Raw genomic sequence first — 13,106 nt, 5'->3', positions numbered from 1 at the left:
GAGAGTCTCCTTTGCTCCTTAGCCAAGGCAGTGCTAAGAAGCAACGAGCCCGGCTTCTGGCTGAGCAGCACTCCCCTGTGGGAGCGCACTGACCACAGGGGGCAGCTCCTGCATTGAGAGTCTTCCCCCTGGTGGTCAGTGTGTGTCATAGCGACCGGTCATTCCACCATTCAATTGATTTGCATATTAACCTTTTATTATATAGGATGAGAATTAAATGGTGCTTAAGATATACAACATTAATTATATTCAACACTATGTCTATTTCTTTCATTTAACAACTCTGTGAAGTGGATAGTGTGAGCAAAGTACTATGTCATAAAAATCAAGAAAGGATCAAGATATTATACCTTCACTAAAAAAGCATACAGTCTTATGTGGGAGAGAATATAAACTGTTGGATTTAATAAAATGTGATGGAAATGTTTTATTGGTGCAGTGGTCCTCAGCCAGGACAATTGGCCCTCCAGGGCATATTTGCCAACTGCTGGAGACCTTTTTGGTTGTCAAAACCGGGGAGTGTTATGCTATCTTGGGTGCAGAGGCCAGGGATGCTTTCTATAAACCTGTGATATACACGGCACAGGGCAGCCCCACAGCAAGATATTATCCAGCCCCAAATGTCAATTGTGATGAGTTGAGAAACCCTTTGCTAGAGAGAGCATTGCAGAAGCAGAGAGGGGAAACATTGAAGAGCAGAATGGTAGCATATTGGATCCAAAGAGGGAAGAAGAGAATATAGGTATGTATTTAATCTTTTCAATGCATAGAACATTTCTGAACAATGTCTTAGAAAGTAATAGCAGTAGTTGCCTCTTGAATACTGGACAGAGGTTGTTAGATATTTTAAGTGTGAGGTTCTGTTTCACATATTGTGCACTGTTTGTTTGGAATTTTACCCCATATATGTATTATTTCTTCAATTAAGATTCTTATTTAAAAGCTAGGAAACTCTTTAAAAATAACATGATTAATAGGTTTTGTAAATTCGAAAGCACCCAGAAAACAATTAGGTACTATTGTGACGCTGCTACATTCTGAAATCATGTGATAAAATATTTATCTTCAAACGTAGCAAATGTGATTTAGTCGTGGACCCAAACAACAGCAGCAGCAGCAGCAGCAACTCTACTTCACGTTCTCCTGCTTCTGGAGAAAGAGTGACTTGAGAAGCCTTTGCTAAGACCTCTTGAATCCACTCCTTTATTTTCTATTTCATGGCATCCGCCTTCATTTCAGACTCCCATTACTGCTGTCTTAGACTATTTCAATAGCCTCCTAAATGGTTTCCAATCTCTCTTCCATTTAATCTGTCTTATCTACCACTTATCTACTACTGCCAAGATTAATCGCCTTAAAACTCACTCTCAGCTCATTCCAGTTCCTGTTCACAGCCTCCCTTCAGCCTGCTGTGCACCGTCCACTGCTCAGCGGGGCATTCAGACCTCAGCTCCCTCCAGCCTTAGCTGTCTGATTCCTTATGCGTGGCTTGTGCTACAGCCAAACTGAACACTCGCTCTGCCCCTCACATCCCCCAAGCTCCCCATTTTGATGAAATCTCTCCCAACAGAAATACCTCTGTACGCATCCCCAACTTTATCAAGCCACCATGAGTACAACAACCAGAACTAATCGCTCCTTCAATTTTAAAATGTTCTGTCCTTGTATTTATGCCACATATCACATCTGATCTCATCATTATTTATGCATCTCATATCCCCTGACTAGAATTTAAAACTCCCAAAGATTGATCCTTGTAGGTGCTTGGGCTGGGCTTGCTGCTTAGGACTTACTAAGTGAAGGCATAAGTAAGATGAGATGCTCTGTGTTATTGAGTTTGTTTGTTTTTTATCTCAAGTTGATGTCCATTGTTTTTGACGCCAATTTCATTAACATAAAGCACAGTAAAGACTCATACAATAAACATGGAATCTAGAGAGTTGCCAAGAATCATTTTCTTCTCAGGCTCGATTTCAAATGCTCATCTAGTTGCAGTGAGGATCCTGTTATAGAGTAGGGCTATTTTGTAATGGAAGTGAGTAACTGTCAGTATTTGGGTTAATAGATAATCCTCTTGGAAGGTGTAAGGAAGGAATAAGTGAGTACTAAATCTTTCAGCATAAAGTACAAGTGTTAATAAAGGAGCCAATAAAATACAGGAGTTAAGAAGACACAGAAAAAAGCCGTATTCAGGTCAGACTCCAGTGCTTAGATTTATGCTGGACTGACTCTTCCCTCCTGCCCTGGTTTGTTCTCTTTCTCCTTGGGCTGTATTTCTCCTCTGGTGCCATCATTCCATGTCCTCTCCTACTTTCTTGCCCAGATTCTTGCAGCAGTTATCACACTTGATCTTTCTGCCCCTGCCTCTTTTGCTCATCTGATTCACCTTTCACAGCTGCTGCTGCAGGTATCTTCTAAAACCAAAGCAGACATATTCCATCACTTCTGGACAAAGTCCATCTCTCTAGCATCATGGTACAAACTCAAGATCAGGCGCATCCCTGCCACTCCCCACCTCCTCATAAGCCAGGCTCCAACTGGGCCTTTAGGTCATCCCCACTACGTATCTCACTTTGCAAGTGTAATCCTCTGCTTGGAATGCTCTTGTCCCCTTCTCTGACATTCACTCATCTGCTATTCTTCAAGAACCACCCCAAATGTCAACGCCTGGCAAAAGCATCCACTGATATCTCCATCCCTTTCTAGATGATTGATGTTCCCTCATCTGGACTCTTAGAATGCAAAGTTTTTCTTAGATTGTTTGTTAGATGCCTGTCTCTGTCTCTGGCCTCGGAGCTCCTCAGGAACAGGGACTATGTCGTAGACTCTTTCTATCTTCAGAACCCAGCACGGAGTAGGGCCCAGCATAGATGCAGGATGGGTGTGTGCTGTGAGGGGATGGATGGTGCTCAACTGGCTGGCTCTGGGGTGGGGGCTTCTCTCAAACCTCCAGCCCTGCTCACTCCCCACATCCCGCCACACAAGCCCTCTTTTGAGTCCTTGCACACATACGAGTCCCTGGCTCGTATGTGTCTCTGCACTGGAAACCCTATCTTCAGGTCTTCCCATAGCTGACTCCTTTGTATTCTTTAGGTCTCAGCTCAAATTGACCTTCTTGGACATGCCTTTCCTAATGCTCCATGTCAGGTAGCTCCGCTTCCCTGCCCTTGTCACTGGCCAACACATCACCTAATCTGATTTCTTAATTACACTTCCCACACCCTGAAATTGTGGTCATTTATTGATTTGCTTTTTAATTGCCCTTGTCATTGAATGTCTGTTTGCACCCATTAGGAAGGAACTGTTTAGTTCACTGTGGTATAACCAGTGCATCAACAATGGCTGACACATAGGAAGTGCTTAGTACATGAATGAATGAATGAATGAATGAATGAATGAATGAATGAATGAATATTTGCTTGTCTATAATGAAATCCACCCAGTAAAACAAACACTATTCCTACCTTGAAGGAGCTCAAATTCTAGGAACCTTTCTAAAGTTCATGGGTGGGGCTAGAGCTAAAATTATCTTAGTAACTAAAATATTTGGCTTTTGGTCCTGTGATGGAATGCTCTTCATTCTGTTATTTTAAGCATGCCCTTGGTGACGCAGACATCTATTTAAACTGGCTGTGTTTAGGAACCGTGCCACAAAGGAAGTAGCGGCATCCACACGCATGATGGCCATCCTGCCAGCATTATGTTAATCACAGATACTGAGAGCCTCTTGGGGGCCTGCACAATACCTCTTACAAATAGGGTACTTGGTAAATATTTGCTTGGTGACTGAATGAATGCCTAAGTATTTTGCCCTGCTGTCTTTAGAAGAGCTTGAATTATTGTCCAGCTCTTCTCTGGGGAACCTAGGGTTTGCTGGCCCAGTTCCCATCTTATCCGTGTGAAAAGCCTGGCTCCACACTGCCTGGAGGAAAATAGGACCAGCCATTTGGCAGCAATTCTGCTGTGGCCAGAAGGAGAAGACTGCTTGGGGCCAGTGTATGGATTTTTATTTTTTTGGGTAGGCCTGTTTGTTTTTGATTTATTTATTTTCTTTTTTTAGAGAAGGGTTATCTTTTCTCAAACCGATAAGATGAGCTCATCAGTGTAAAATAGATCTCTTTAGTTCCCCTCACATTCTGGCTCATCAAATATCTGAGTGCTTTACTTAGTGCCTGGGAGTGTGAAAGACACTTGTCTATTCATGAATAGACAAGGGCCAGGCCCTGGAGGAGTAACTGTAAGGCTTAGCAGAAAAGATGGCCCGATGGACACGATTACAGGACCATGAGCAAAACTGGAGGGCAAACATGGGAAGCTGTTAACCCGCCTGTATCCCTGCGTGACCTAATCTCCTCCTAAAATTTGGTGACAGCAGACACATTCTCGCTTAAACCATTTTCAGCCCTCATTTTATTTTAATGCGACTGCTTGAAGTTTGTCCCAAGAGAAACAAATTCATTTTCTCTTTTTTTCCTCTGTGTCTGTGATGTGACTTCTTATTTGTTACATTTTCTTCTACTTAATATTTCCAACGGGTACTGTTTCTCTGAAGGTTAAGTGTCCTGAGGTCCCGTGTACATCGGCAGACCTTTGATGTCCATCACGCAGAAGTTAATCACCCCTGGGAGTCAGAACATTGGACTGGATCTTTCTTTTGCTGTCTTTGAAATGTATATGATGACACTGGTCTATTGGATGCCATTCCCCTTGCTCTTCTACTTGATTAGATTTTTAAGTGTGTGTGTGTGTGTGTGTGTGTGTGTGTGTGTGTGTGTGAGTGGTATATGGTCTTTGTATTCTTTTCCTCTCTGCTGCTGCTCTCCATCAATTTTCCTAGAGCATATACTTTGGATTAGGTGTCTTACCGGACAACAAAGGTTAAAGGAGCTTTTGGGGGAGCAAAGACACAAAGACAATAAGTGTGGCACCTCAGGTTATGGTAGTTTAAATAAACTGGAGCACAGTGTATGAAGTAAAGAATACTAAAGGAATGAAGCAGCGGTAACCTCATGGAGGCCCTCCTATTGCATACTGAGCGGGGATGGGATATACTGAAGGCGAAGTGGGAGGCAGCACAAGCAGGAGAGGGGTTCAGCGGGTATTGGCATACATTGGTTGCATTTGATAAGGTCATACCAGGGGAAGCTCTGATGTGAAATCGAGAAAGTTAGAGTTGTTCATGACACATTGTGACATCCCTTAAAACTCATTTAAAAAAGTATTTCTATACCTTGCTGGGTTTAATTTTCTGATTAAAATACACGCACACACACACACACACACACACACACACACACACACAGCCCGGCCTGCGTGCCTCAGTGTTTGAGTCTCTACCCATGAACCAGGAGGTCATGGTCCAGGTGAGGGCACATACCTGGTTTGCAGGCTCGATCCCCAGCATGGAGTGTGCAAGAAGCAGCCGATCAATGATTCTCTCTCATCATTGATGTTTCTGTCTCTCTCTCCCTCTCCCTTCCTCTCTGAAATCAATAAAAATATATTTAAAAAACAAAAAACCCCATACCTCCATGTTAATAGGCGAGTTTGGTTATTTATTTTTCTTTAGACTGCCCTTACTCAATTTTAATAGCAAGGTAAGACTATCTGTAGATGACTTAGATTACTTTTATTCTTTTTCTAGCATCTAAAATGTTGTTTTTAACAGAAATTTTTATCTGTTCCTTGAAGGTTTGGTTAAAATCATCCAGAAAACCATTTAGGCTTGTAGTTTTTAATTTTGAGGATGGGGAAGTTTTTGTCTACTGATTCAACTAGTACTTTAATGGTTACTGGATTATTCAGATCTACTGTTTTCTTTTCTTGGCTCAATCTTACAATTTGTACATTACTATAAAAGTGTCCAGCTGATGGCAAACCTGTTCAAAATTATCTGCATACAAAAGCACAAAAGTGTTGGGGGGAAATGGAAATATTACGTCTTATTTGTGGAGGTGGGTTCACAGATGTAAACATCTCTCAAAACTTGTCAAACTGTGTATTATAAATAGATACAGTTTATAGTAAATATAGTACACCTCATAAAGTTTATCTGTAGAAAATTATACATAGTATTTTTGTGATTCTTTAAAATTCTCATCTGTATCTTTAGATATGTTCTCTTTTTCTGTGAATGCTCTCTTTTTCATGCATCTTATTAAAGACTAGAGCCCCGGTGCATAAAATCGTGCATGGGTGGGGTCCGTAGGCCTGGCAGGCAATCAGGGCTGATCAGGTTCCTCTCCTCCCCAGCTCCCCGGCTCCTCCTTCCCTTGCCGCCCATGCACCACCACCACGTGGTTCCCCGCCTCCCCTCCTCCTTCCCTCACCGCCTGTGTCTGCCACCACCCACCCCCAGTTCCCCAGCCCAGCCCAATCAAGCAATCGGGACCTGCCAGCTGGCAGGGGAGGGACTGGGAGGTTGGCTAGCAGGCCTTGATCAGGAGGGACTGGGGGTAGGGGCCAACCGCCACTGCAGCAGGCCAATCAGAGCCTGCCTGCCAGGGGGAGGGATGGGGGAAGGGATGTGAGAGGTTAGTCGCCAGCCCTGAGGAGGGAGCCGGACCTTGGCTCACTGGAAAAGGGGCCGCGTCCGCCACCACCCACCCCCGGTTCCCCATCTCAGCCCGGGGACCCGGCCCAATCGGGAGGGACCGGGATGTTGGCCGGCAGGCCCCATTGGTGATCAGGGCCTGCCAGCTGGGGGCAGCTCCTGCATTGAGCGTCTGCCCCCTGGTGGTCAGCGCACATCATAGCGACTGGTCATTCTGGTGAACAATGGTCATTCTGGTCGTTCCAGTCATTTCATCATAAGGGTCACTTAGGCTTTTATATATATAGATGCATTTCATTATCTTTTTATATAACACTCTCTTGCAAGAACCCTCAGCATCCTTGTTTTCTTGATCTTTCTGTCACAGTACCTAGCAGTGCCCCTTCCCTCGCCAGCACTTTGTGTGGGTAACTGAGAGCATATCAGAGATTCCGCGACCAGAGAAGGTACACTTAGGACATAGGTTAGAGTTGAAGGGGCAACATTCCTTCTTTCAAGATGCCTCATACAGCTGGCAGATCAGGCTCAGGAGCTATTGGAGGCGGTTTCCTCTGGGCGAATTGATAGGGCTGACATACCACATGGTATTGTTGAGAACTCCCCTCAGTATTTGAAGAGGACTTAGCTGGCAATGTGGGCACTCATTACCATTTAGGAACTGGGTTCTGTCACTTTTGCTTTTAGGGCCATAATGTTGGCTCTTGGTGGATGACCTTCCCTTCACTGTCAGACTGATGAATATGGGCAGCAGAGTCTGAAAAATAATACGGCATCAGTTAACTACTGATATAGTTTGCTGTTTCTTTTTATTTGTTAAAAGAAAACAACGAGTCTTTTAGATTTGAGAGAGCTAATTATACTTGTTTAACGTAAAAAAAAAATATTGCTTTTTGTTTTTCTTCCAGTCATCAAATGCATTCTAGAAGATAGCATAGTATTTGAGATGGACTAAGTCATAATTCAGGGCTTATATCTGAATCCTAAATATGATCTGAAGAAGTAATATCCCTGTTAAAAGTATGTTCAGAGATGTCACTCAGTTGTCTTGGGACTTATTCAAAATAAGCAGGTGCTGGGTAACAGACGTACCCAAAATGTTGCTGAACATCATTCCCTATCCATTTAAGACAATTGTGTTTTTGAAAACTTGAGAATAAAATGTACGTTGTGGATAGGACTTGGTTACTTCTAAATCTTACTAAACAGCCTAATGAGAAATCAGTTGCGCTTTTACTGAATGGTGCTGGGCATCAGCAACAAAGCTGTTTATCTTAGGTTTGAATTAGACCTCCTGCAATTGGGAAAACGAGGTGGGGCACAAATTTGAGTAATTCTTTCTCTTGCTTCCTTGTGCTATGTTTTATTTTTGTATTTCAGGCACCATTTTGTTTTGTTTAATCTTGGGGGAGATTAGAATCCCAAGGTTGAAAGCTATTGTCTTGTATAGTTGCTAGGGCTGCCATAATGAAATACCACAGACTGAGTGGCTTGAACAATGGACATTTATGTTCTCACAGTTCTGGGGAGGAAGTGTGGGATCAAGGTGTCTTGAGGGTGGGTTTCTTCTGCATCCTCTTTCCTTGGCATGTAGATGGCTGCCTTCTCCCTATGGCTTCACATGTTGTCAAGCTTTTCCAGAGAAACAGAACCAGTAGGAAAAATCTCTATCTTTATTTCTCTCTCTCATGTATGTATGTATGCATTCATGCATGTATGCATGTATGATGTATGTATGTATCTATCTACTACCTATTGAAAGAGAGTTAAAGACAAAGAAGAAGGAGAAGGAGAAGAAGAGGGAGAGAGAGAGAGAGAGAGAGAGAGAGAGAGAGAGAGAGAGAGAGAGAGAGAGTTATTTTAAGGAATTGGCTCCCACAGTGTGAAGACTTTGGGAATTCACAATATAAAGGATAAGCTGGCAGACTGGAGACCCAGAGGGAAGTTTCAGTTCGGGTCCAAAGGCAGTAGTCTGACACATTTCCTTCCTGCTCAGAGCAGGTCCGTCTTTGGCCTAGTAAGGTCTTGAGCTGATTGGATGAGACCCACCCACATTATGAGGTAGTTTGCTTTACTCGAAGTCCACCCATGTAAATGTTAATCTCATCTAGAAAACCTCTTCACAGAAATGCACAGAATATGTTTTTTGGCCAAATATCTGCAAAAATATGGCCCAGTCACGTTGACATGTAAAATTAACAATCATTCCCTCTGTACCTATCTGTGTCCACATTTCCTCTTCTTAAGAGGACACAGTAATATTTGTTTAACCTCATTTTAACTTGAGTCTATCTCTAAATATAGTTGCATTCTGAAGTCTTGGGGATTAGAAATTCAACATATGAATTTTGAGAGAACACAATTCACCAGATTACAGCCATTTATTTAAAAGTAAGGGTATATATGCCCTAACTGGTTTGGCTCAGTGGATAGAGTGTCGGCCTGCGGACTCAAGGGTCCCAGGTTTGATTCCGGTCAAGGGCATGTACCTTGGTTGCGGGCACATCCCCAGTAAGGAGTGTGCAGGAGGCAGCTGATCGATGTTTCTCTCTCATCAATGTTTCTAACTCTCTATCCCTCTCCCTTCCTCTCTTTAAAAAAATCAATAAAATATATTTTTTTTAAAAAGTAAGTGTATATAGAAAGACAATTCAAAGTCAAAAGCAGTCCTCTTAATACTGAAAATGTTATTTCCTCCGACTTTAGGGTAATCCTCAGATAAACCAATGAACTGATAATGGAAAGTAACTTCTTTATGTATTCACATTTCTACAACTTAGAAATCGTTTTTATTGTTCTTTGTCAAATATATTTACATTACCATAGTAATTAGAGATTAGATTTTTTTAATCTCTTATTTTGGTTATATCTGGATTTCTACCTATTTTCATTTGTGTTTTTAACTTTTAAGTTAGAATGCAACATGTAAGATATTTTTATATTGATCTATGAACTACTTTGAAGTTGCTATTAAAGCAGAGCCACTTTCCACTTCCTCTGGCTTACAGAAAATAAACAATGGGAAAATTACTGCAGGGAAAAGAGAATATAAAATGAGGACTAATCCGAATACACATCTTTGATGCTTTTCTCAAATTGTAAATGTAATCTTACAATGTTTCTATGTTTGATATAATTGTTTATATACTATCAGTATAATATGTCTCATACTTTTCAAATCTTTTTAACTAAAGAGTTAAAGGCTTTCCTATCTCTGATACTGAAGAATGCTTCCATCCTCTCTTTTCTGCAGATAATAAGGAGATTTTCCTTTCCAAAGCAATTCACAAGTCCTTCATCGAGGTGAATGAAGAGGGCTCGGAGGCTGCCGCCACCTCAGGTGTCCAGTTATTCTCTACAATCTTCTCACCATTTTTTGATTTGTATTTTTGAAGCAGTCATGAGTAGGGGGCAGGGGTCATTTTTAGAGCCAAGCCAAAAAAAATGACTGCCCTGGCTCAGCTCTCACTTAGAAGTCTAGCTAATGCTGAAGCATGTAGAATTTTCTAAGTAAGCTACGAAGCGTGTACTCACTCCTGGGCCCCATGTGCGGTGGTTCCCATGTCCCATTTCCTCTCTAATAAATAAGTGCAGGGCTTTGTCAGCTTTGTAGGATAGATTTTTCTGCTGTGCTTCCTATTTCACTATCTTAAAATTTTCCCTGCTGCCCATTTAAACATTTTTCTTCCTACCTAATTACTTGTGGAAGTTAGTTTATAATTTTGTCAGTGAGAAGTTTTGATTTTAGCTCAGCCAGTGTTGCTCAGTGGTTGAGCATCCACCTATGAACTAGGAGGTCATGGTTCACCTTGAGGTCAGCGTTCAACTCCCAGTCAGGGCACATGTCCTGGTTATCAGCTCGATCCCTAGTAGGGGGCATACAGGAGCAGGCGATGAATGTTTCTCTCTCATTGATGTTTCTTTCTCTCTTCCTCTCCTTCCTCTCTCTGAAATAGATAAAAATATATATTTTTAAAAAGCTTTTATTTTAAAAGCACATACATAAACGAGAGTATCTGATAGAATGTAATAAATAATTTTAACTAAATAATAATACCAATGAAATAATAATTTTAAATAAACAATCAAGGAATTTGACATAAACCATGCATACAAAGCAAAAATGGCAAAGATCCTTGATCATTTCGATTATTCTGACTTCCCTAGTTAAATGAGAATTGCCTTTTTTTTTCTCCTTTTATTTGGTTGGATTTGTTTCCAAATGTAATATCATATTTGCATACATTATTTCTACCTTTGCATAAATTTGTCCATTTGAAGGATAGCACGAGTTGAAACAACATTTTCAGAAGGAAATAAAAACACAGTAGTCTCAGGCATCAAGAAAGCTTAACACTCACATAATTTAATAGTGACCTTTTCTGACAATTGAATCACCCAGCAGCAAGTATAAAACGGTCATTTATCATAAGGATCTCAGAGACATTCAGTTTCCCAGCTGTAGGAAACACATTGAGTCTCTCACTGCTATATTTTCCCTTTAATCACTGCCATTCTGGCCACTTACTAGAAGCCTGGGGATTTGCTATGTAAAAAGACCCATTTCAGACTAAAGAAATAATAATCTGAGAATATAAAAAAAAACCCTCTTAGTTTTTTAGTTTTTTTCTTCTCTCTTCCTTTATCTGAAAGATCATTTTAGTAAAAACAAGTATTTATCTAAGACTGGGACTAAAAGTTTTGTAAGGGGCAGAATAAATTGTCCTGTTATTTTTTGGTAGGGTAGAGATCGGAAACTATGTGATGTATGTGTGTGTGTGGGGGGGGGGGGGGGGGGGCGGGTGTTCAAAGTCAAGTAGAAATGTTAGCACCTTCATAATTTTTCTCTTTAAGTCTTTAAAGTCATGTTTCCCGTAAACCATTGCCTTTGCATTAAATATAGATGGTTTGGAGAAATTAGTCATTAGTCCCTGCACATCACAGACATGTAATTACCTTCTCTCTGCACTTAGGAATGATTGCCATTAGTAGGATGGCTGTGCTGTATCCTCAAGTGATCGTGGACCATCCATTTTTCTTTCTTATCAGGAACAGGAAAACAGGTAAGTCTGTTATGAGAACAGGACTTTTTTAATAGGCTAAAGAGAATAATTTCGTAAAATTGAGAACATGTCCCCACATTGTTTCTTGGATAATTTCTAATGTCTAGGTGATATTTGAAAAAATGAAAATAACATTTTCATTTTTAGAATATTGCTTGTTGTAAGAAAGAAGACAAATAAATATCCCCTTTTTAAACATAAATATCTTTTTTTTTGTTTGTTTATCCCCTCTTTTTTTTACTGCCAACCCAATGCAGGAACAATCCTGTTCATGGGACGAGTCATGCATCCTGAAATAATGAACACAAATGGACATGATTTCGAGGAACTTTAAATCATTTCGCTTAAATAACAAGAAAAATAGTAACTAAGCACATTATGTTTGCAACTGGCATATGTTTAAGGTTTGTGTTCTACAGTATAGCTTAAGATAATATTTAGAATTAACTCCAGATAAAAATAATGTATGTAAATTATAAGCCAACTTGTCAAGGAATGTTATCAGTATTATTGAGGTAACCGTCTTGTCATGTCATTGTGTTTGTTGTGCTGGTGTTTAAAATAAAAGTACATAGTGAACACGTGAGCAGGTCTGCTTTTTTTATTTCAGAAGTTGTATAAAAATACCTCTGGATGAAATTTGGAAACAGTGAGTTTTCCAAATTTAAGACAAGGACATCTTACATCGTTTATCAGCAGGCAGACTCAAGGCACCAAAGTAAATGAGCACTGTACACTTACTAGTATATATAACAAGCAGTAACAAGTGAAATGGGGACGGGTGCTTCACAAAAATTCTGGTCGTTTTTTCTCTGAAGACGGTATATAGTGTGATATAGAAGAATGCAAACTGAACATCTTCTGTGTGGCTACACGACAAAGCTTGTTAGAAAAAAATAGGGCTATGCAAACCCAGCACTTACAGCTGTGGTTTATTGGCCATATCTTTAAGAACCCATGTGGCTTCAGCAGCCTGGCATCGATTATAAGGTTGGTGTATCACCATGTGTTGCTGCTGCAAGTGAAATCCGAACTACAACCAAGTTCTCAAAAGTCTCAAAGTAAACCATGCAAGCAAATTAATAATAAAAATATGCTCTAAGGTATGTATGTAACCAGAAAATGAACTAGAAAAAAAGTGTGCTGGTACAGATTCCAGAAATCAACAGGGTTTGGGCTGAATACCCTCCCCCCCCTTGCCCCCTGGCCACTCAGGGGTGTTCTTGTTTGTTCTAAGAAGTTTGGGGGTTTTTTAACTTGAATGTCTGTAATTGGGGTATCACATTTTTTATTTTCCATTGGTTACCTGATGGCTCCTGGTGCATTTGTTTGAGGCCTCTGGAGAGTTATAAGTACTTTACAGAATATATTGATCTTATTTCTAGAACAAGAAGTAGTTGATTCCAATGGGGGCAGGCCTCTAGTAAATTGCTTTGCTATCCATTGGCTGAAATAATGGTATTCCTTTTGGAGGTTGGGTTGAAAAAAAAGAA

General features: G+C 40.7%; 1 protein-coding gene across 2 annotated transcripts in view; it reads left to right on the top strand.

Moving 5' to 3' along the window:
• SERPINI1 (serpin family I member 1) overlaps positions 1-12,199 on the top strand; it is a 78,961-nt gene extending 66,762 nt beyond the window's left edge. For both annotated transcript variants that reach the window (XM_036347399.1, XM_036347397.1), the window contains exons 7-9: positions 9,804-9,890; positions 11,524-11,613; positions 11,871-12,199. In XM_036347399.1, the coding sequence (XP_036203292.1) occupies positions 9,804-9,890; positions 11,524-11,613; positions 11,871-11,947 (254 nt within the window). In that variant the 3' untranslated portion in view covers positions 11,948-12,199. The remainder of the gene's footprint in view (positions 1-9,803; positions 9,891-11,523; positions 11,614-11,870) is intronic.
• Positions 12,200-13,106: the final 907 nt, after the last annotated feature.

The sequence above is a fragment of the Myotis myotis genome, unplaced genomic scaffold (assembly GCF_014108235.1).
Source record: "Myotis myotis isolate mMyoMyo1 unplaced genomic scaffold, mMyoMyo1.p scaffold_m19_p_2, whole genome shotgun sequence".
Taxonomy (NCBI): Eukaryota; Metazoa; Chordata; class Mammalia; order Chiroptera; family Vespertilionidae; genus Myotis; species Myotis myotis.
The sequence above is the reverse complement of the archived record's forward strand: the minus strand, read 5'-3'. Positions and strand labels throughout refer to the sequence as shown.